Below are 23,840 nucleotides of genomic sequence, written 5' to 3'. Positions count from 1 at the left end.
CATACCAATATTAATCTGCAACATTTCATTTCCTTCATGCCAGTCTATGCCAGAAGAGGCCAAACTGAGGTGCCTACAGCAGGTGCAAAGCAAAACACAAAGTCATCAAATAGACACGATCATGGCAAAACAGTATAGCTCAATGATCATGCTTGCACTACTTCAGTAAGAATATCACACTGGGTTAACCTTACACTTCTGTAAACCATCTTACAAAGGTAATCAGACAAGGAGCAATACAAAAATTCACAATCAAGAAATACGTCATACTGTTAGAGATAAAGGCTGAATAACCCACAGTTTACTGGCAAGGCCAGCAAATAACAATTCTTTCTGTTCTTTACAGTGGCTGAGACATTACCATTGATTTTGGAGATAACAGAATTTTCACCAACTGGAATAACACAAAGTAATAATGACACATAATCAATATACAAAACCCTTTTAATATTGGGCAAAGGGTACAAATCAGTAGATCTATTGCGTGGAATAAAATAGTTACACTCATTCTATATTCTTTCACATTTTTGTAGTCTGGCAGAGGCACAAACACACACCCACACGTCAGAAATGGGCTCATTTGTGCATTTCATCAGTCTTACCTTGTAAATGAGCTGACGTGCTTCAGTGTACTTGCTCTAGAGTGCAGGTGGTTTTTTTATTGACCAGTCTAACATCTAAAACTGGCAAATATGCCACCGAAGTATGACACATACTTATGACAAAGTCTATAAACACTGAAACATTTTTTTTCTAAAATACAGACAGACACACACATATTTAATTATTTATTTTTCTGCAGGATCCCTGAACTTCACCTATTAATAAATAGTGCATAAGATAACATCTATCATGACTGAACAGTGCATTTTTCTGCCATTTTTTCTTAATACCAGCCTATATTAAAAGGTCAAGAATACTTAGAAAACTGTTGCAAAATGTCTGTTGCTAATTGTTACAAACAAAAAAAACATAACAAGCACCCAATGATCCTTAAGTTCTTACCTTATAAGGTAAGAACTTCAGGATCAGCCAGTTAAGCCTGCTGACTTAAAAATAAAAACCATGGCATACTGTACCTGCCTCCCTATAAAAGACAGGCAACAATGACATCACAGTTCAAAGATCTCATCCTCCTTGTCCTTCAGTTTCTTGGTGCATTTGGTGACGGTGAGTGGGACAGCCCCCAGCACGGCCCGCTGGTGGGTCCTGAGAGAGGAACTGAAGCTATGGGACTCCGTAATCTGACTGGCTGAGGCTCTGCGGGTGTGAAACTGACCCACACTGAAAAAACAAGAAAAGCAAAAAAGTCATAGGTTAAACATATGACTTACAATAAGGCAGGAAGGATAAATAGTTTACTCAAAATGACAACAGCCTGACATCACAAAGTCAGCCATTTAAAAAGAGCGCCCGTGAACACTACGCTCAGCAAGAAATACGGGTCTTTCCATACATTCATTTATTGCCATACAAAATTATATACTAGCAATGAATCATACAAACAATGTCCAGATAAAGACTACCAAGCAACATGCACATAAAATGAGTTGAAAATGTATTAAATGCAAGACAAAAAAAGCAAAAACATGCTTCAGTGGCCTTATAAGAAATCTTCAAATCTTGATATTCTTCAAAGGTTTAAAAAAATACAAAAAAACAACCATAGGTGGAACTTCCTATGAGTAAATGAAGTGGGTAAACTGATGTGAACTTACAGTGCTTCCTGTGATTTATAAATATGCAGCTGCCAATTTTTAGACGTCTAACAAATAAATATTCTGAACATGGGACTACTGCTTAAGGTTTAAGGCCATTGGTTTTCAGATCTTCCATCCAGAAGGCCAAATGAACAAAAAACAAGAAGCATGAATTAACAGATTAACAAGAATATCTGCTGATCCCCCCGCACAAAGCACACAACTGAACAGTGGACTGGTGGTCACATTTGGACTTGCTGAAGGGCAGAAGGATCAATTACCTCTTCAGCAGAACCTCACACTAAACTATCACCACGCCACATTAACAATACTGTTGTATTATATGACATGTATGAAAAATATCCTTCTGCATAAGAAAATCTATATATGCTGGTTACCTTCCTGGTCATTATGTTTAAACAATATATAACAATTATGCTTTCTGAGAAGTGGCGTCACAGGGCGACATAGCTCAGGAGGTAAGACCGATTGTCTGGCAGTCGGAGGGTTGCCGGTTCAAAACCCCGCCCTGGGCGTGTTGAAGTGTCCTTGAGCAAGACACCTAACCCCTAACTGCTCTGGCAAATGAGAGGCATCAATTGTAAAGCGCTTTGGATAAAAGCGCTATATAAATGCAGTCCATTTACCATTTACCAGAAGTTTCAAATTGTAATTTCATTAAATTACAACCTGTAGAATACATCTGAGGTTATACACAAAAAATGCTCTCTTCAGTTCTCTTCAATCCGTAGCTCATTCCTTTATAAGAGACTGTGGATATAGTCTTGGAGTGTGCAAACAGTTGAAATGGTCCAATATAAATGGCCTAGTAGAAGAATGTAGGAGACCCACATGTTGTTGCATGAAAATAGATAAAATCCAAAGGAAAGGCTTAAGGTGGCCTGTATACATCATCAGTTTGAGAGAATTCTCCTCTCTCTACTCAAAATCTAGTTAAATATTTAAGATTAGAATTTTAATACATAGCTATATTACTCATGTTTTGTAGCTTAATGCTTAACATTGGTAAATTGTAATAACTGTTTGTATACCAATCGATGTTTGGCCTGCATTGATTGGATATTGACTGTTGTGTCCTAATTAGCCAGCTGTGCCCTATTTATCATTTGTATGCCTATTTATCACACATTTTACAGCTTCAATGTGAACTACTGTTCCATATGCATCTAGACGCTGATGAAGGTCTGTGACCGAAATGTTTGTCTTTCACCTTGAGCACTGCACTTTATAATAAACTTGTATTTTTCCTAAAAGCCTCTTCTTTGGATTGTATTCACAGTTATGCAACACTGTGGGTCTGCCACATTTTCCACTAGCTTGTTAATTTACCCATTTTGTTTAAGTTTAAAGGATGAAATAAACAGGCATAATTTAAGAGCCAACAGAGAACAATCCCTTTTTTAATTAAAAAAAAAAACATCAGTAGGAATTGTATATGTACAAAGTTCCAAAAGTAACATGCAAGATGGCAAATGTATGTTGTGGTTACTGATGCCTTGCTCTGTAATTCAGCACAGTTTAGCAGCTGCTAGTGAGGATAATTGACACATAAAATGTGGTATATTGGGCTGAACCCATTTTCTCTGCAATGATAGACAAGCTATCTGCCAAGATGCTACAGCATGGATTCAAGATATAGCTACAGTGTGTATATTTTTTCGATGTAGTCTACATTATAAAACTGTGTACAGATGGTCAGAAGATGCACATCCTAAAGACTTAAGTGCACCCTGTTGTCATTCAAAACTGAAATATACAATCCTCACTTGAACCATAACACAATAGAATTGTTTCTTTCCAGGAAAATGTTGCCTTACCCCTTCTCTCCTTCTGCAATCTTCCTAGCAGCAGCCTGTTTGGACTGGTCGATTGAACTATCTATCCTTTTCAGGAAGTCCATTGGTGAGATGTCAGACTCTCCCTCCACCCCACTCGCATGCCCATCACCTGTCCCGTTGTCTTGCCCAACATTGTGACTCTGGTCCTCTCTATGGTCACTCTCAGCCGATTGGCTGGATACTTTTTCTGCCGACTCTACTCCATTGTTAGGTGAATCAGGGTCGGTCAGCACTGGGATGGAGAGTGACTTCTTCAGGAATATGGAGTCGTTGGTGTACAGTCTATTTGCCCTTTTAATCTGTTCCATCTATAAAACAGACACATGCATGTTTTTTTCTGATGGTTTAGGGTGTAGTGTGATGAAGCATAGTGGGGTTATGCAGATAAAGATTAGAACTAGACATTGGTTTTCAACAGAGAAAACAGGTCATCCGCTACAGCTTGCGTTTCCTCATTCAAAAACACATTTACATGGGCTAAGTTAGACATCTGTTGACAGCAGATGGTTGAGAAGTTAAACTGTATCGTTAGCTAATGTGAGCTACAAACAGGCTATATCAGATTCCAAAGGCTTCTTCCCATTCATTTGCATTTGTTAAGCGTTTCGTTTCGTTTCGTTTCATAGAACATGTTAGACATTGTTCGAGTCTTTGTTGGTTCGAAAATGTAAGTTACCCAGGTATACCGGATAGCAAACATTAGCTATGTAATTGCATTCCAGAGATAGCTAATTATACCTCAAGCAACTAACTTAAAGAAGAAAAAAACTTTTATCATTGTACTCACTGATACGCCATACTTCAACGCGAGTCCTTGCAGTGTATCCCCTGGTTGTACTTGATGTTTTACCCGTCCCTGTTGCACTGGTGACACGGGAGAACGTACAAGACTACCGTAAGACTTGGTTCGGTTCCCACGAAGAAGCCCCGTAGCGCCAGCAGGAAAGGGGGCCTGTTCAGAGGACATGGAGGCTGTGGTCGTGTAGCCACCGTAACGGCGGAAAAATATAATTACTAGTTAGCTGACTTTGGCTAGGTCCGTTTTGAACATTGTTACTGGCGTATGTGGAAAAAAAATTTAGAAAGCGAACCAATTCGTTTTCATGACGGGCAACAACATATTTGTTTCCCAGTTTACCATTAACGTTTCCACGGCATCTGGCTAGCTAGCTATATCAGTAGACGCAAAGTAGTTGGCTAACTAGGAACCTAGCTTCAGCTAAACTATTAGCTACAGTATGTAGCTTCGATAGATACATAGCTAAAAACACAAGATAGCCCAATTAGATCTGACGCGGAAACAGACGCTCATACAAATAAGTGTTATCTATCGAGTTAACACGCCAGATAATGTTTTATGTATTCAAGCTTAACAGCGTTGCTGATTCCAGTTAACCATTACACCCAGCAGCGAGCTAAATAAAATGTCACGGAACACGACTAGCTCAATCTAGCTAACGCATGCTAGCGTGAACTCCTCGGCACGTTCACAAGATCTAGCCGGTGCCGCCTAGCTACATAGCAAGCTAACACAAGGTCCTGCTACTTTCTGATTCAAAATGCGAACATAATGCAAGTGATGTGGCTGGGCGCAACATTCTGACATAAAGTCTGTTAGAAAGCAGCAGATTGTAGCTCCCTCAAAAAGAGTTTTTACTGATGTTGCCAGATTTCTTAGAATGGACAATTACCAACTGCATCTCATGTAAAATGCATCTCTGACCACCATTAATGTTTGTAATTGTACAAGGTTTCATATATAAGTAAAGCAAGCAGGGAAAAGTCAAAGGGACTTATTAAAACTATTGTTTGCTGTTTAAGAAGGTCGATTTCACATTAAGTAGCTGAAATTGTTCACAATCTCCTTGGCCTGTAAATTAAGTTAAACTCAGTGCCATTTTAAAATGGCTATTCCGAAGTCACAAATGAAAACAAATGACTAAACACTGAACAAATTAAATATATTTATTTTCATTTACATTGCTTTTGTGTGCTTATGGAAAAGTAATATATGTAGCTAAGCCGTCGGTTTTAGTATATGCACCCTGCAGGGCTGAAATTTTGTCAATAATGAGGAAAGCAGGGGCAAAAGAGGAGGGTGTGATATGGTTCGGTTTAAGAGAGAAGATGGAATGAAATTTGGACATAGTTTTAAATAGTACTCCTAATGAGGAAGTAGATCAGTGAGAGTTGAGATGTGGGAGAAGTGACTGTTGTTATCTTGCCCAAAATCAAATTTATAGAGAGAAATCTTGGTTAAGAATCTGGGAGATAAGGGGATAAATTATGATTTGAAAGAATTATAACAATGAAATTCAGGGAATAGGTGTTATTTTATATTTCAGAGGTTAATCAACAGGATGTAGTTTTTTTGTTTTTGTTAGGCTGATTCACACTCCTTCCCATTTGGTGGCGGTAATGCTACTAAACGTTCGTTCTAAACCACCCAAACCCATAAAGAAGAAGAATAAGAAGAAGAAGCTCAAGCTAGTGATCTTTGGAAGTGAGATACTGAAGAATTGCTTTCAGGTTATTGAACAGCAGCTGAAGGTTTCGAAATAATGTCATTTAAAAGAGAAGGGGACGATTCCAGTCAATTAAACATTCTTAAGGTAAGCAGTGTTATCACGACGGTAACGTCAATGTTAAATATACATTCACTGATGGCTAGCTTGGCAAATGAAGTCATAACAGCATGATGGGTTTTACAGCAACTACGACGAGGTTCAGTTTTTAGCTATTTAGCTAGGTTATGTTTCTTTCTCAGAAACGACGTGTTGCAGATCTCTTGTCAAACTTCATTCCTGAAGACGAAGCTGCCTTAATGAAAAACGGAAGGTAAGAGCAGTCGCATTCTAAAGCCAGCATTGTCCAGAACGTTTTAGAGCTAGCTAGGTAACTAGAGTTATGTAAATTGTATCTTAAATAGAAAAATGTGTGCACAGTTATTTTTTTACATTATAGATTTTCGAATGTAGACTTCTAACAATTTTTTTGTAATACCTACCGACCTTTCTACATTTAGGTACACCTGTTTAGTGTGCTCCTACCGTCCTGTGTTTGATACTGTTGACATGCTGACTGTTCACAGAAAAGGAAGGCGCCATCTAGAAGGTATGGTCATACCAAAGAGAATCTCTTTGGTCATACCTAATATGTTTGCTTTGTTGTTTGTCAATCCATTGGACCGCCTGTCACTGACTTTCCTAAATAACTCGCTGATTTTCAGGGCTGAAATGGTTTTATGGAAAGAAGACAACGTTACAGAATGAATTAGAGAAACGTAGGCATCATAATTATGTTCAGGCGGAAGAAGGCAAGCAGGTATAATGTTAAATTATTTTACTTACGTATTTTTCTACAGACCTTCGTATACTACACACATGCTCAGAAAACCCAGCATCCAGAGTAATAATGTCTGTGGTGTTTGGTTTTTGTTTTTCATGTTGTGTTACTCATTGCTCCATGACATCCACTATGCATTCTTTCTCAGGAAGAAGCAAAAGCTGCTCCTTTACTTGCACAGACCCGTAGTATTACCCACCATGCCCTGCTGAAGTCCATACCCTATAGCAGCTGCCACAAAAAAATAAGGTGAGGATCAACAAGCTTGGTATGTTGCTGAAAGTAATTGAGTGCTGAATTTTCCTGTGGCCTTTAAACAAATGGATTGTGAGAGAAATTCATGAACAAAAATCTGTCCAAATGCATTGCTAATAAAATATTTTCCGAGCTACTGCCAATCTTGTACATGCATTCTTCCTTGGGTTTCTGTAGAACACAGTGGGCTGCATTTGACGTACATAAAACAAATCCCATGCCATGCTTTGTAGAATCATCACTGATACTGTGTGTGTATGTATGTACATATATATATATATACTATTCCATTTTGAAGGTAAAGACCATATCTTAATGCTGTACTTTTCTTGAGGTACAATGCTCTTTATTCTTTGCAGTTTGATTTCTCTCTGTCGTAATCTTATATCAGATTAGAGATTAACTGTGTGTTTCTCATAGTTTTTCTTTGATTCCCATTAGCTTGAAGTCTGAAAAAGGCTCAGCTAGCTCTGGTCTGGATTGCCAAACTTTCACCCCCCCCACCAACAAATCTTCAGCACTAAACCCGGCACCATCTGCTGAGATGGTGGGAGGCGTAAGGAAGGTAACCAGATCTCTCCCAGATTACTGCTGCAGCACAAAAGGTACGGTCTTATTAATTTGTTATAATGTGCATTATTGCTCTGTTGTCCTTGAATAATGTGTTTTTTTTGTGATTATGTAGCTATATTCAACATGTCTTCACTTGAATTTGTGACACTCCAATCAGACCATCAGACACAGCCACAAGCTCAGAAAAAACAGGAAGCAGTCAGGAAGAAGTCTAGGCCCACAATTCCCTTGGACCCTGAACCCATATCAGCACAGAGGCGCAGAGAGCTGGATCACTATCTCAAACTGAAAAGGTACAGTAATTCTGCTGTGAAAGCAGTTCAAGTCATTTCAAAATTACATTTGTAATTACATTAGTAAATTATTAATTGTTAGTGAGTTAAATCGTAGCCAAGTATCAAATGTATTTTTTACTTTTATTCTTTTGAACATGAAACTTAGCGGTCTAGCGGATAACATTTCATCCAGCTCCTTGTCAGTTGCACAAACTCTACTGATATGGTTTGAAATAAGGATAAAATGGGGTGTTGGGCATGATTCTGAACTGGGTTACTTACTACATAGTTTATCGTAATTTTTTGGAGTATCAAATTTTTTGTTGAATCATTGTTTTCTTAGTAATATTAAGTAATCATCTTGGGTAAAGCAGAATCTGGTGTTTGACATACATTCTTGCAGTTCTGCTCACCCCCCACTGAGTGTCACTGTGGCGTGCATCTCATGCTGTTCCCTTGTGTGTCTGTTCCTCTCAGTTCCGGATGGCTGCAGGACAAAAACGGCAGTTGGGTAAAGGATGAAAATGTGGAATTTGACTCAGATGAGGACCAGCCCTCTCCCCTCCCCCCTCTTCCCCACAGCACTGAGTTGACAGACATCCCAGAGCAGGAGCAGCTCTGACCCCCTGACCCCTTATCCCAAATGCACATAGTCTGCATTTCCCCAACCTGGCAACCAACCAGAGGACAAGTGCAGGCACTGAAGAGAACCCATGGTCAGTTCTGTGATCGGAGTTGTCACCTGGAGGGAGGACAAAAAGGATGCTATTTTCAGCACCCTTTGTGTTGTTCTTTCTCTCCAAGTTGATTTGCTTTTAAGACCTTCCATTAGAAATAAGTCCAGGCCAGCTTACTCTAAATCAACATCAGCTATTCTAATATTAGTGCTAATCTGAACGAGAGCTGCCACTGGTTAGAGTTCTTCATAGGTTTCATGGTATGGTCATTCATACTCCTCTGTGACCCACAACTGTCCACTTCGAACAAATCTAATTTCCCCATGGTTTAAAGAGAGCGAGAAGGCTTCATTTAGAGTGGCTAGCTGGCTCCTAAAGATCTATGTCTATGTTTAACTCAGATTGCAGCATGTTAGCATAGGGGGATTTTACATGTGTGTTGAGGATGGTGCCAGTGTTTAGTTTTCCAAGTTTATTTTGTATTTTAAAGTGCCCATAGAAAGAAATTCCAAAAAGGTTAATTTATTAGTATGAGGATATGTTTAACATTTATTTGTTGAATTATATTTGAAGGCTGGATGATAGACTTGGTTTATTGTATATGCATAATAGTCATGCTCTAAATGACTGACAGCTTCCAAATTGAATTTTTGTGAAAAAATATTTTTTACTGAGCCAATGCAGCTACGTGGACCATATCTGCAGATGTTCTCTTAAGGGAACAGGGTATAACGATATATAGAAATGTTGACAATTATTCCAAACTCTGTAACTACCAATCATATGTGCCATCTGTAATATCCCAGAATTGACATCATTTGTTTATCATTTCTGAGTGAAGATATTATCTTTTGCTATATGGCCTGAGCTACTGATCAAAAATGTTTACACAGTTTCCCTGTCTCAGCAGTTGTAGTCTTACCATTGTCTGGCTACCTAGACATATTTACATATTGTATTTATTGTATTACAACATGTACTAAGAACACCTGTATCATCTGTTGTGACGAGTTATGCTTGTGGTTCAAAAATGTGGGGACCACTGTGCTCGCATTGTGTTTTGCTTAAGCTGGTTATTTCAGTGAAAGTCCGGTTGTGTCCTTCACCTTGGTACCGCCCTTTAAGACCAGTTATAACTGGCTGTGTGGGAAACCAAAGCTTTTTTTCTGTGGTCAGTACACAGGGCAGTATGCAAAGGAATGCGGAGCAGGTGAGGTGTCATTGGACATGCTGTGCGTGTCATTTGATTTATGCATATCTGGTTTATCCAAGTGTTGGTGAAAGCCAAAAGGGAAACATAGGATGTATGCCAACACCAGCTGTAGCTCTCCTTATTCTGCCGCATGTTGTGGTGTCTGTGAGTGCAGCTCCTGTGACACATTCCAATGTTGATCTACAGCACTCTACATGAAACAATGTGCTGTTCTCAACTGGTAAGTCCAATGTTTCACCATAGCTCCAAGTAAGTTTAACTTGTTTCCATGAGCATCGGTTTCATCCAAAATACACAGACGCCGCACATTAAGGTATATTTGATGAAGTGAAAATTGGACCCTTCTTTAGACTGTGAAAGTCTTGAGAGGTTAGCAGCTGTTCTGGAGAGATCTGTAAATCTCCACTTAGTCTTCCTGGATGCGGTCTCCACTTGCCTTATAAATGCAGGAGTATTTTGAGCACTTGTAACCCAACCGCCACTGAGCTGGTTTCTTCCACTGTTTACCCTCCAAGCTGCTGGTATAAATAGGCCAGGTGAAGGAGGGGGCCTGACATGCCCTCCATGGTCATTGTCTAGTTGTGCAGATATTGTTCAAGACACCTAGAGGCACTGCTCTACTTCAGATGTATATAAGTGGTGTAGCATCTGCCCCATTGACAGTTGGTACATCAATAACACCTTTTATTTTTTATGGTTTCCTCCAGTGCTTTGTGACCAGACCAATGCGACTGAAAATGTCATTCCAGAAATTTCTCAGTGGTATAAAAAATAGCAGTTATTGAATATTAACCAAATAATTTTACAATTCTGGGTTGGTTAAGCAAGACCACCTAAACCATGAAGAATTTACGCATTTATTCAAATTATTTACAGAAAAATGGTTTATGATCAGCAGCTATTTGAAATTTAGTACAATTGTGGGGACATTTTGTAGAATTTTGTTGAAAATGTTTGTTAGTCACACACTACCTACCACAAAGCTTTCCCTTCTCCTGAGATCAAGTCAAAGTACATGTGAGGCCTTGAGGTGAGGCTCAAGCAGAAAAACCACAGCCTACAGAATCAGTATGTTGTTGATTGGAAATCTTTGGCCTGGGAAGGATAACAATGGACCATGTACATCAATTGGCACAAAGGGGAATTAGGTTCATCATAATCCACTAGCAAAGCTGATGTTCATTTGGGTTTCAGTCTTGGAGCCATAATGTAGTAGAAAGCCAGAGAGCAGGCTCAGCTCCTCTTAAAGTTATGTGGGCTTCTTTCATCTTACTCTCTGTTGGCGAACTGGAAGAAATAATGGGAGGGAAAAAGACAATGATAAGACTAAATGGGGACATCAGTCATGCACAATAGCATCTTGTCATTTCATCTTTCCGTCAATCAAAGATTATAAATATAACTAAAATTCCCAGGAAAATCAAATCCATTAAATACCAATTAGATGAGTTGAGATATCTAATAAAATGCCCTTGTCTTAAAAAATATATACAATTGTATCAAAACAGATTTAAACCCCTGATGAATTTTAAATCTTTTCCCAAAAAAATAAATTCTGTCTCTTTTCCATTAAGACAATTAATAACATGATATTTGCCAGTAGTTCAGACGGGATTGGATTGTGCTCTAATGAGCACCAAATAGGACAGGCAGTGCACAGACAGATGGGCATGGACGTACGGATGTCGGTGTTCCTGGTGATGGCCATGGCAGCCCTGGCACGGGGGCCCTGCTGGGTGAAGTGGTACCCAATTCTCACAATGGCTGGGTTGTTTTCCAGCATGTTGGCAATCTCCATTTCCACAGAGTCTCCTAACTGCTGTCTCTGTAGGTAAAGGGCAGAAGTGTATTAGAAATTGGAGCTTCTGTGAGACAGAGAGGGACACTATTTGTGGTATAACTGCGACACTGCAACAGAAAGTCAAGAGGGACTTGAGATTCAGTAACAAAGCTCACCCATTTTCATATTGTGTTCATATCACAAACTTATTCAGGGAAGCCATGTCTGATTCTTCGTTTGAATAATCTGTCATACTTGTCTCTAAATACAAGCCCCCAAAGATCCTATCATTGCCATCTGCATCTGATGCAGACTTGAAAATTGTGCACACATATCTGAGGTTTAATGATAGCAAAATATTGTTTGTAAATATGTGACATTTCAGGCAGTAATGATGATCTATCTGTCAAACAGGCCAATAGTTTTGGTAGGGAAGTTGAATCAGAGAGGAGAAGGCTCTTAGTTCTTTGGTTCTCCAAAACCAGCTAACAGATTTTTTAAAAATGAAGGTGGCCATGTGAACAATCTGTGTGAACATGGCAACAGTGAAATTCATGAAGTTTGACCTTTTCTGTAATCTTAGGCATAACACTTTACCTCATTTATATTGATATTATAGACCCCCCCACCACATATCTGACCTGATTGCCAAACTTAATTTCAGTCAGTGTTGTGTTCACAGCCAGGGCCCTGATGATAGCCTTCATCCCATCCCCGGTGATGAAGTTAGACTCAATGTTAAGACTCTGCAGGCTCTTGTTGGCCTGCAACATTTCAGCCACAACCTGGGAAACAAGGAAGCACTATGTACAGGAACAGCTACAGGAAATGAGCGACCACTGTCGCAACACCTGCAGGTAAACAGCACCGTCACATGGCTCAAACCAAGGAGGATAACAAAGTAGCTTTCTCAACAGAAAAGCAAATATCCGCTGACTTAGAATATATCTTTGAGAATAGAAAGAGAACTCACAAAAGCCACAGGGTCCCCGCTGCGAGTTCCAGCAATGCTCAGTGTCCTCACATTAAGGTTAGTCTTCATGGCCTGGAAGATTTCTTTCAGTGTTTGGATGGGAAGGTCCTGCAGACATTGAATAGGCTTCATTTGCTCACTTATTGTCCAGGACACTGACCAATGAAAACACCATAAAATGGACTCTTCAGAGGTGCTCAACCAGATACAAAAATGTGGCCATTCTGTTAAAGTTTTCACACAAGCAATTGCAATACAAATGCACCTGACATATTTAAATGACAACTATTTATTTTATATAGTGATTTTTTTATTTATTTTGTTTTTTGCAGCACAAGTCTTTGACATGTCTTACCTTGATGTTGTTGAGGTTCACCTGGGTGAGACTGCTGTCGTTTGTCTGGATCTTTTGAAGGGTCTCCTCAACATTTGTGGGGTTGGCGGGCTCATCTGGGTAGATTTTATATTGGTCTGGCTTCACGACACCTAAATGTACACATGTACACTGTAGTCTAAAATGTTGTTACCTCTTTCTGTAATTGTTTGCAGTACAGCAAAATAAGCACAATGGGATGTTTTTATTCTCCATCTGCTTACAGTTACCTGACATCAGGAAACCACGCATAATCTTTCTATGTGGATCAATGGTGGGCTATTCTAGATTAACTGATCATCTAACTTTACACTAAAGGCTTTATCGACCCTTCCATCTTAGTAGAGTTCATGCATAATATACAATACTTACTGAATTTAAAGAATGTACTCACTGTTGATGCCCTCTGTGTTGGCAATGGTGCCAGTGCAGCCTAAAGCATCATAATACTGCTTGTTGCTCATCAGTGTATACATTCCTAAAATGGCTGCAGAGATCAGGGAACATGAAGATCAAACTGAATGAATGATGTTGACACAATGGGTTCTGAAAAGGAGGGACAGGGAGGTCAGGGATGTACATTTACCTTAGTGTTATCATTGAATGGAAAGAATGATAGGTATTAGTTTGTGGGTGGCTCATGGACGCTTTATATCAGTACACCTTGCAAATGCGTAATTTGTTGAAAAAATCACCCTTCAAAAATAATCTATTGAAGGATGATGAATAAATATCAGACCATTTATTTACCTTACATTTGGATGCTCAAATAATGTTCTCTTTTTCCTGAGAATAGTGTTGAAAATATTTCAAGCATTGTTTTGATGTACGTGTATATGCCTTCAAGATAAGTAATGATTTCAGATTAAGATTTATAGTATGTTGTACGTTATTTATAGTGGGGAAGCCATGTGGCTGTAAAACTTTGAAAGTTATTGAAAATTTGCTGCTCATTAGATTTCCCAAGACTGATTCACAAAAATGTACTGAAACACAAACCCCTTATAATCCCTTAGATGTTTCTGTTACAAACTGTTGCAGTGATGTACCAAATATAAGCAGCAGAGGGTGACAATGTACATGACATTTCCCTTCAATACAATATAATTGTATCAGGCCAGCTGCTTTGACAGCTTTGAGCAACAGCCACAGGCAATCCATTTGGGCAGAGAGGGGGAGGGGTTTGAGAAAAATAAATGAGAGAGAGAGAGAGTTAGCCACTTCCAAGCTGGCCAATCAGTATCAGACCAGTCAAACTGGCCTATCACATCCAGCGTTTGGAACAGCCTTACAGTATTTGCATCCATGCGATAAAATCATATAAAATTATTATTCAGTTCAAATCAGGAACAATGTAGATAACTAGTTGTAGAGGATCTTTCTTGTAATGTAAATCTATTTCCACAAAAACACACAATAAAACAACACAAAAAAACCCATATCTCTAAATTTATTTATCTGACTTTATATGAAACAATTATGTTTCCCAATGAATAATTTATCCAATAGTGGTATTATACTGTAGATTCCTTTTTTTAGATTAAACAGATTGTCTCCTATTTCAATGGAATCCCCATGACTCCTATGATGTAGCCCAATACTGTGATATGACCACATGTTTTGTGATGACAGGGTTACAATTCTCTTCTGAAGAATAAATAGAATATGGCCTCCCATGATGTTTCCAACTAAAGTACTGGTGCAGCGGTCCGGAATAGACAAAAAAACAACACACATAGAATCTATTCTGGACAGTCAATCCTGGCCGTCCCATTGCTGACAGCAATGTCCAATGGGAGATGTGAAATTGGCCTTGGCAGGGCTATACAATGAGAAATACACCTGAACTACAGCAGCAGTGCATAATAATGGTACATTAGCAGAACAGGAAATAAACTCTACCCCTTTCCCTCTGGGTTTTCTCAATACCAAGAACGCGAACTCCGGACTTGAGGGGAACTTGATATTTGAGGGGAATCAAGACTACTTCCGGGATTTTGAACCGTTCTTGCTTCTATGCATTCCTGCTTTTGGAACAGGACTTGGGCCGTTAAATATGATGTCACACAAGTTCACAAGAACACACAAGTACAGACATTGAGAAACACCTTCTGTCAGTCTCTGTCACCTCTATGTCATTCTATCCTTAAGGCCCAGTGCCAGGTATTTTTGTGTTACTGGACACTAGGATTAGGAAACCCCATGCCATATCCCTGCTACATCTGCATCAGGATGATTCGGCTTGTGTGTCAGATCGTATAAGTCATAGGCTGCACGAAACAGTATCACCCATTAAAGGCATGTGCTGGACTGAACTGCCCCGTAATGCCTGTCAACTCTGATATACTGTAGTAAACATTACTCTGATAGAGTACATAGCATCCCTCTTGGGCTTGTCTAAACTCTGTTAGAGTTAAATGAATGCTGAGCATTTTACTGCGTCAAACCAGGCAATAAAAACAAATGGTTGCTCCAAAAAAAGCACCCCAGCCCGTACATCACTCAGGTGAACCAGTGCCATAGAATATGACGATGCTCCACATTTGTCATTTGTGCGTACTGCAAGATAACAGTCCTCTTCACAAGTAGTCTTCACAAAGAATTGTCCAGCGCTGAAGAGAAATGATACTGAAGGACTTACCCGCAATGTCACACATTTCAGCGTCCGTGGCGTTCTTTAGGGCTTCCTCCAGCTCTGGTTCCAGGCTAATCTGCTCGTGGATGGGGATATGACCAGAACCAGGCTTGGGCATGAATACCTTGCCTTGAGAGGTGACACAGAAGGGAAGACTAACTGAGAGTCAGTTAACGCTGGATGTACAACACGACTGATATTCAGGATAGATAGGGCTTCTCCATGTTCTTACATGAGCTAGGTCTCCATGAAACAGGGGGTACTATATTTGGTCAACATTACAGTTAATAATGATGTGAAAAATAGGGTTGCTTTTTCTTTTACAGCTACTCAATAAAATGTTGATTAGCCGAGTCTGTCCAAAGACACAAATTTCCCATTTATGGTCTTGCCTACAACCATGCCATGCATGAATGTTATATTATGCTATTTATATCCATATTGATTTGGCTAAAAAAGGATCTGGAGCCAAGTCAAACACTGTGGAATAAAGGAATGTATGTAATACAATACCCCTCGCAGAGGCATGGCAACAAAATGTAAATCATCCAGTGCTCTTTCCAAGCAGTACCCTCAGCAGTGATCACACTGCCCAGAACACTGCAGCGTTACCTTGAACCAGTCACAACACCGATCAAACTCCAACGTCTCTCAGTGCCCTCAAGTCTTCATGTGACTCTTTCTCTTCCAACCACATATTATATTTCAAACAAACGACTTTTTTACTGGACAGCAAGCAGTGTTAAATACTGTTTTTAAGCCTGAGAGGAAACATAACCAGTTTGTTCATGCCTGGAAGATCATCCAACTCGGTTTTTTATTACAGTCAAATAATCATATGTAAGGGATTCTTTTTACCGCTCTATGGTTAATGGCAGTATGGAGCCACTAAGGCATGATTCTGGGGCTCATGATTTTTTCATTATACACACTACTGCTCTGCAGTATTTTCCCTTGAAACTACAGTGCAGATGATGGTCAGCACTATATGTAAATAAAAGCAAATGGTGAAGAAAAGTTTCCAAGCTAAAAAGCTAAGATGCATTAAGAACAAGGTGACCTCAGGCTTTATTCTGTGTAACTTGGAGAAAACTGAAAGCATGATTATTGAGCCTAAAATAGATTTTTTTTTATTTTATTTATATTATGGGGTATAAAATTACCATGATCCTATCTGTCTAATACAATCCATCACAAGTATGTAGAGACCTGGACCCATAGCAAAGGGGAATAAGCTGACCCTTGCAGTCTGACTCCCCGAGGGGGAAGGGGAATACCAGAGCCATTTTTCCTGCCAGAAATGGTCTGGCTACACTTAATTTGAGAATGCTGCAATGCTCAAAAATAGGGGGTTTGTTAATTTTGTCTCGCTATTATCATGGCAAGGCTAATGCAACACATGAACAAAGAAGGAAACATACTAAACTGTAACTTTTTATCATACTATTACCACATATTTTGCGCTCACATTCAGAACTGAATACAGGATTCTGAATGTAACTTCTGCAAGTGCCATCAAGCTGTTATCAGTTGAATCAATTCACTTGATCACACCCTGGTCACAACTCCCCATTATCAAGCAAGCCTACTAAATATCTCTGATGATTCAGTGTAGATGTGTCTTGTACTTGTGACGAATCCATGCAAAAACTAATAAATAATTGTAGCAGTACCTTTCCTCTCCCCGGTGAAGGGAACCAGGTCATTCCGGTCTTGATATTCCAGAGCCTGCTTCTTCAGATGCTTCATCAGGGCTTCCCGATCCAAGGGCCCCGTTGGGCTCTTCTTTGTCTGGTCGCGCTGGCGGAACCCCGCAGGCAGCATGGCATTCTGGGAAACAAACAACAAACAGCGGTTTAAAAAAACGTATTTTGCTTATCTGAGGAACTGAGAAGTATGCTTAGTTATTGTATAATGGTGCTCTCATCAAATAATTATATAGTTTTAGAAGCAAGCATATTTTACATTTGGGTACAGGCTATACCCAATGCAATATAAACATATTTATTTACCTAATGATTGCTTAGGTGAGGCTAGGGACACTTTCAGGCACATTCCATTCTTTGTCAAATCCATGACGGATATATTATACAGAATAGTGTTTTGAAATGCAAGTTTGTACCAAACCAACGGCAAACATTAGCTCTTTGATGTTCTTTTAAATAATGCCGACAAACAGCATTACTCGATTTATGGATGCATTTGCTTTTCTTTAATTTCAAACAAATTCAAGCACAATAAGTTCTAACCCCTTTGTTAAACTGTAGCGCTAACTCAACGTTGGGATGTGACCTTGTCACCTCCAGCCGGAGAGGCCCAGTGGTTCCTACCTCGGGATCCATCTCCTGCAGCTCCTCCTCCAGCCGATCAAGCTCCTCAGGGCTGAGGCTTTTGAGGATGGCATCCTCATCAATGTCCCGGGGGTCCTCCTTCTTGGACATTTGGGTGGACTGGCAGGACTCCTATGGCACACCCAAACCCCTGGGCGGGGGGCGAGGGACACTGAGTACACAGGAGCCAAGATGCAGGGATATAAAGGGACATTCTGAACACACCCCTGTCCATGTCTTACCATTTTCACAGCACAAACCTGCACTAAGTACAGGGCGGTCAATAAGATGGGAAATGATATGCATCAACCCTGCAACCCTGCACAAGGTGTAGACAGTTAACTGGCATACACACTGATACTGGGTACCCTACAGCAAAACAATGACACTGAGCCACTGGGATATCAGTGAGTCCCAGTACAGATGGGTAGATGATAGGCACAGGGTCAGACCACATCGTATACATTGGAACCTGAAACTTGAGAGAGAGAGAGTGAGAGAAAAAGAGAGGGGAGGCTTAAATAGAAAGACAGAGACAGACTTTGCTATTCTTAGTCACATAATGGCATGATGGGGTTTAGAGTTACAAAAAAGAGAAGGGGAGAAGAGAGCTGCATACACACACTGCCTGTCATGGAGAAGTCACCCAAATAACCCATACATATTCAGAGGAATTTTAAGGGATGTGAACATGCTTGTTTGTTTCTATCAATCTCCCTGAGGATCTTTGTACATCTCAGAATATATGTATTGGCATATTGGCAGATTGGCATAATTCAAGCAGAAGGAATTGACATATGAAGCATAGTGCAATTTAAAAGTACCTAGTCACAAACATTTGCATTTTAAAACTTCTACAGATGAAACATATTTTCAATTCTAGTATGAACATGGGTACTACCTACTTCCATTTTGTAAGAATTCAACTACAAATATATTGGCAGTTTTCTCGAGGTGACATAACATTTACATTAATTTGCATTATATGCTCTTCGACACATAATGGTACATTAGCAGAACAGTGTTACACCCCAGATATCAAGATTAAATATTGCAGCCATAAGTCATTTCTGAGTAAATCTTAAAAAGCACACTGCTGAAATTAAACATGGGCCCTTTCTGACAGTGGGGACATTGGTAGACTCTATGCTGCAACATCTGCAAGCTACAGAGATAAAGATACAAAAGTTACATTAATTCATCCTGAGAATTTTTTTCTGTGTGACCGCTAACTTCCCTCTCTGTAAGAGTGACCCAATCTGCTTGTACATTAAAGACTGGATGTGGAAACCTCAGAGATGAGGACTACTCCAGCAAATGCAATGCACAATTGTGACTGTAAACAACACAAGGAAATACAAACAACTAGTGTCTATAAAACATCTCCAGAACATCTAGAGATCTTTTCTTGTACTGATAGGAATAGTATTAAAAGTGCCACTGAACAGTAATTTGATCCTATATAGGAACTAGAGCTGAAATACAAGATTCCATTATACATATATTATAGATCATGCCTTGGTTAGGATACTGTAGCAATGCCTTTAAATATGTTAAACAATTTCTGACAGTAAAACAAGCCATAGTGTGGTATGAAAGGAATTAGATTTGTCACTCTAGAGTTGTAGTTTTTTTTTTTTTTTTTCCTGGGTAAGGCACTGCTGTTGAAACCTTTTGCTAGTGACTTAACCTCAGCTGCTAAATATCGAGAGACATGGCCCAGGGCACCTCTTGTGATCCCCATTTTAAGTACTGGAGTTTTATTCAGTGAAAGGGCAGTAGGGTGGTGAAATGTGGGGGAGAATGATTAACGAAGTAGACAGGAAATCTAAAGGAGTGGGTAGGGAGCAGGCACAAGGGTGCAGCTCTAATTTGCAAAGCCAGGGACACAACAAGCTCAGGACTGGACAAAAGCTACACCCAAGGGTGCAGTGTGTGGCACAGTCCATAGGGTAGCCAACTCTCAAGCTGTATGCGATTCTCTGCTTTCTACTAGTCTGAATAGAGCAAAAATAGAAAACAAGGGTGGACTGGTCTGCTTTTCTTAAAACACACACACACACACACACACACACACACACACACACACACAATTTGACACAGATTCTGCATTGCTAAACATTGCTGGTGTGGTCTAAGGAGGAAGTTTATGATATAATTGGTATACAAATTTCTCTGAATAAGAGGCTCTGTTAAAATGCCAAAAATGCAAATGATTAATTTACGACTTAATGGATAAATAATTTGCTTCAGTAGTCACATGAATAGTTTATTAGTGATTTCATAGTGCTATATTTGACAAAAATTGTTCTAGCTGAAGGCATTCAATGATTGTCATTCATATGGCACCCTCAATAATGTTTGGGACAAAGACATTTTTTTTCTTCTTGATTAGGTACAGTTTTACATCTGTAATCAAACTATGTACATGTGGTTAAATGGCAGATTCTCAGCTTTTATTAAAGGGTATTTTTTTATACATTCTGGTTTCACCATGTATACATTATACATAGTCCCTCCCATAATGTTCGGGACAAATGGCGATCAAACACCTGGAATCAAGACTAGATAATGAAAGCTCTCTTATACCTGGACTAAGGAAGAAATTGAACACACCTGATTAAAGAGAAACACCTGTGAACTCATTTGTCCCAAATATAATGACGTGTTGAAATGGGGGGGGGGGGGGGGGATAAAAGTGGTGTCATTTATACATAGGGAAACCAAAATGTATAATGTATAATCTTTAAGAAAAGTAGAGAACATGCACTTTAACCATATGTGAATTATTACAAATCTAAGATTGTAGAGCCAAATACATTTTTAAAAATGTCCCAAAATGTTATGGAGGAGAGTGCATGTGAAATTCTTTAAAAGGCAGAAAAAGGAAGGATTCTACATGAATAGACAAACTGGTAACTGGAGGTTCCAGACAAGAACATTGCCTATTTGGCAAGTGCAGGGCTGATAGAGAGGTCTGATTACTGGATAACTGTGCTGTCCAGTAAAACCCACAACAGCTCTTTTTACTTTAGTCCATGGTCCCAATTTGGGAGGGTTCCATGTTTTCCATGCAGTTATCCAGCTAACTCAATAACCCTGCTTTATGAAATAGGGCCTGGACAAATATTTTCTATTACTTGTGTTAAAAAATGTTCCAAAATATTGGCCATATGCAGCCAGTACTGGAGCAAATGTGCTATAGGGAAATGGCATTTTAGCAGTAAATCCACAAGTATGTGTCAAAATTAATTGCAGTTGTATTCAAAAATTAACATTCTTCTCTATGTATTGGCTCCCATGGATCTAAACAAAGCTGCAAATGAATTGGTCGGTGTTCTAATAAAACACAACAGTACTGATGCACATAGGAATGTGTGCGTGCATACTGATATTAAGGGCATAACTTGGCACCAGATCAGGACTCTATGGAGCAGGAGTCACCACTGGATTAGTTTCAGGTTGTTTAAGATCCCAGCACTGGTATCAGTTACTCCGAAGGTGGATGATGATCATCACTGACATGAGTATCTTTTTAAACATTCTCAGAGTACAATGTATTCTGGGTTGCTGATTTGGTCTGTGATATAAAAAAATGTGGGCACAGCACATGTGTTTGGAAATTAATACGCAATATAAAGTGTAGTGCCACAGCACTGAGTGTTTGTCACATCTTTGCTTTATTGGGGAGAAATTGTCATACTTTCCATGGGTCAGCCCTTTACTGGTCTAACCGCATCAGTACAAAATTCCTAATTAGCTTCAGCTGCTAAAATGAAGCTAGAGCTAATTAGCCAAGTGTCAACATTTCCATGACAGAGTTGTGCTATACAGATTCTGATTCACTTTTTTATTTCCAGGTCCAAATTCATGCATTTATTTAATTTAAAAGAAAGACAATCTGGCCTCTTTACATATTTGTTCCATTATATTCAGCCCGGGGAAAGCAGAGAAGGTTAAAGATAGAGATGGGATCATGGTAGAGAAAGTGGCATGGCAGGAAATTAAATTCCACAGGGGGATTCATAAATGGGTCGAGCATTGGCCACCCTACGGTCTGTGTCATATGGTCTCCCCTCAGTGCAGTTTTTAAATGTACTCTATATGTGTCCATAAAGTGAAATTTCTTTCAATGTGCACGGAAAAGCATTGTTATAACACCTGTGAAAACATGATAATATTATAAGGTAATGACTGATTTTTACCTTGACAAAATTATATGATTGGGGTCAAAGTGATCAAAGATCACAAGGCATGCTGAAAAATATTATAAGGCAGCCTATCAATACAATGTTACAACCACTGGGTTGTAATAAGCAGCAGAGTTAACGCATTAGATGTTATTCCAAGTCCACTGGGACAATATATATGTATATATTTATATGGTTTGTTCAAAGAAGAGAGCACTACAAAAGCCACGTGTTCCCTGTTGAGTATATACTGAATATTAAAATATTGGTAATGTATGAACATGTCATTTCTGACAAACAGGAAACTGCAAAAACATAAGCGCATATGACAGCAATAGCCAACTCCACACAAGCTCTCATCTTTCCACACCACAGCACATGAGTCAGAAACTGTCAACACAGTCACAGGACAGTCAACCCATGATGATTCTGAATTGGCTTCGGAAACAACGGCTCAAATAAAACCCCAAAGGGAGAAAAGGTCCTCTACTCTTCCCCTACTCAGTAACACACAAGCAGTGCAACTGAAAGCCCAGCCCCTCCATGCACACAACTGGAGCTCAGCCCCCCAAGCCAATTTCACTTTGCAGTAGAGAGAAGCTTCCACCCACCTACCTTCAGCCAGTATCAGTTGCTGTTGTCCTTTGCAAGGTAGTGCCAGAGCATTACATTTATTTTTCTTACTCTTCTGTCGTCTCCCCCTATCACTGGCTTTCTTGACTATGCTGACACACGGAGATGGTGAGCACTTTGTGAGGTCAGCATTTTATTACTTTGGCTCTGAACTAGTCCCTGGCTACTGGCTATCAGAGAGAGAGAGGGAAAGAGAGAGAGAGAGAGAGAGAGAGAGAGAGAGAGAGAGAGAGAGAGAGAGAGAGAGAAAGAGAGAGAGATACAGAGAAAGAGAGAGCGAGAGAGAGAGAGAGAGAGAGAAGAGAGAGAGAGACAGAGAAAGAGAGAGTGAGAGAGAGAGAGAGAGAGAGAGAGAGAGAGAGAGAGAGGGAGAGGGATGACTCCAAACAATACATGCTGGGGGGGGGGGGGTGGTGTTGCTGGGTCCATATGATTATTAGTTTCTTAATTTAATTGGGACAGATGAGAAGAATGAGGTGGAAAACAGTGACATCTAGTGATGCTAACATTAGGTCACTTTGTAAAAGTCAACGTGAACAGTAATGTGAGACAACCAAGACATGGTTTAACTTCAGAATGTTTTTCATTCAGAGATGGAAGCAAAGATGTAGTAATGGTAAATCCATCTGTATATCTAGCCTTTGCCTTGGATTACAACTTTTTTTCTGTTTCAAGATGGAAATAGGAATTCCCAGCTCTTGATTATTAATTTATATGTTTAAAAGCCAAATCATTCCTACCTCTAAGTAGATTGTGGGCATAATATAAAAACTAAATAGCTACGTAATTACATGCTTATTTGGTTGTGAGGGATTTTGATATCATTCTTTGATCAATGCAATTTCAAATTCTAACTGGAATAATGATCCAGAGTAAGACATGGTAAATGTATGATCATGTATGAGCAGGAATATAATGAATAGAATTATGTTACTTAAAACAACAAATGCACCATTAAAAAATAAATTCCCTTCCATACATCAATGCTGCCTTTGACCTTTTAACAAGTGTTTTACATAGAAACTAAGC

At 39.4% G+C, this 23,840-nt stretch overlaps 3 protein-coding genes across 5 annotated transcripts; 1 reads left to right on the top strand and 2 right to left on the bottom strand.

The window, feature by feature from the left end:
- Window positions 1–426: 426 nt before the first annotated feature.
- Window positions 427–5,309, bottom strand: lysmd1 (LysM, putative peptidoglycan-binding, domain containing 1). The gene is made up of 3 exons (XM_064351768.1): window positions 4,347–5,309; window positions 3,539–3,867; window positions 427–1,284 (listed from the first exon to the last, which is right to left on the bottom strand). The coding sequence occupies exons 1-3, from the start codon at window positions 4,524–4,526 to the stop codon at window positions 1,113–1,115; spliced, it is 681 nt and encodes a 226-aa protein (XP_064207838.1). The 5' UTR covers window positions 4,527–5,309; the 3' UTR covers window positions 427–1,112.
- A 476-nt stretch (window positions 5,310–5,785) lies between these two features.
- On the top strand, window positions 5,786–9,686 carry scnm1 (sodium channel modifier 1). Of its 2 annotated transcripts, none has more exons than XM_064351745.1 (8): window positions 5,786–6,171; window positions 6,327–6,397; window positions 6,585–6,673; window positions 6,789–6,883; window positions 7,053–7,153; window positions 7,580–7,764; window positions 7,890–8,025; window positions 8,485–9,686. In XM_064351745.1, the coding sequence occupies exons 1-8, from the start codon at window positions 6,121–6,123 to the stop codon at window positions 8,627–8,629; spliced, it is 873 nt and encodes a 290-aa protein (XP_064207815.1). In that variant the 5' UTR covers window positions 5,786–6,120; the 3' UTR covers window positions 8,630–9,686. The 2 variants fall into 2 exon arrangements, with proteins under 2 accessions (XP_064207815.1, XP_064207825.1); XM_064351755.1 differs by having other exon boundaries at window positions 5,814–6,171; window positions 7,601–7,764.
- A 1,054-nt stretch (window positions 9,687–10,740) lies between these two features.
- tmod4 (tropomodulin 4 (muscle)) lies at window positions 10,741–23,070 on the bottom strand. 2 transcript variants are annotated; one of them, XM_064351724.1, is made up of 10 exons: window positions 22,794–23,070; window positions 17,989–18,160; window positions 17,332–17,488; window positions 15,665–15,787; window positions 13,418–13,510; window positions 13,006–13,136; window positions 12,651–12,758; window positions 12,319–12,462; window positions 11,578–11,722; window positions 10,741–11,184 (listed from the first exon to the last, which is right to left on the bottom strand). In XM_064351724.1, the coding sequence occupies exons 2-10, from the start codon at window positions 18,097–18,099 to the stop codon at window positions 11,162–11,164; spliced, it is 1,035 nt and encodes a 344-aa protein (XP_064207794.1). In that variant the 5' UTR covers window positions 18,100–18,160; window positions 22,794–23,070; the 3' UTR covers window positions 10,741–11,161. The 2 variants fall into 2 exon arrangements, with proteins under 2 accessions (XP_064207794.1, XP_064207802.1); XM_064351732.1 differs by having other exon boundaries at window positions 17,989–18,139.
- Window positions 23,071–23,840: the final 770 nt, after the last annotated feature.

Source organism: Anguilla rostrata, chromosome 1 (genome assembly GCF_018555375.3).
Source record: "Anguilla rostrata isolate EN2019 chromosome 1, ASM1855537v3, whole genome shotgun sequence".
NCBI classification, from domain to species: Eukaryota; Metazoa; Chordata; class Actinopteri; order Anguilliformes; family Anguillidae; genus Anguilla; species Anguilla rostrata.
Note: the sequence above shows the minus strand (reverse complement) of the source record. Positions and strands in the feature narration are given on the sequence as shown.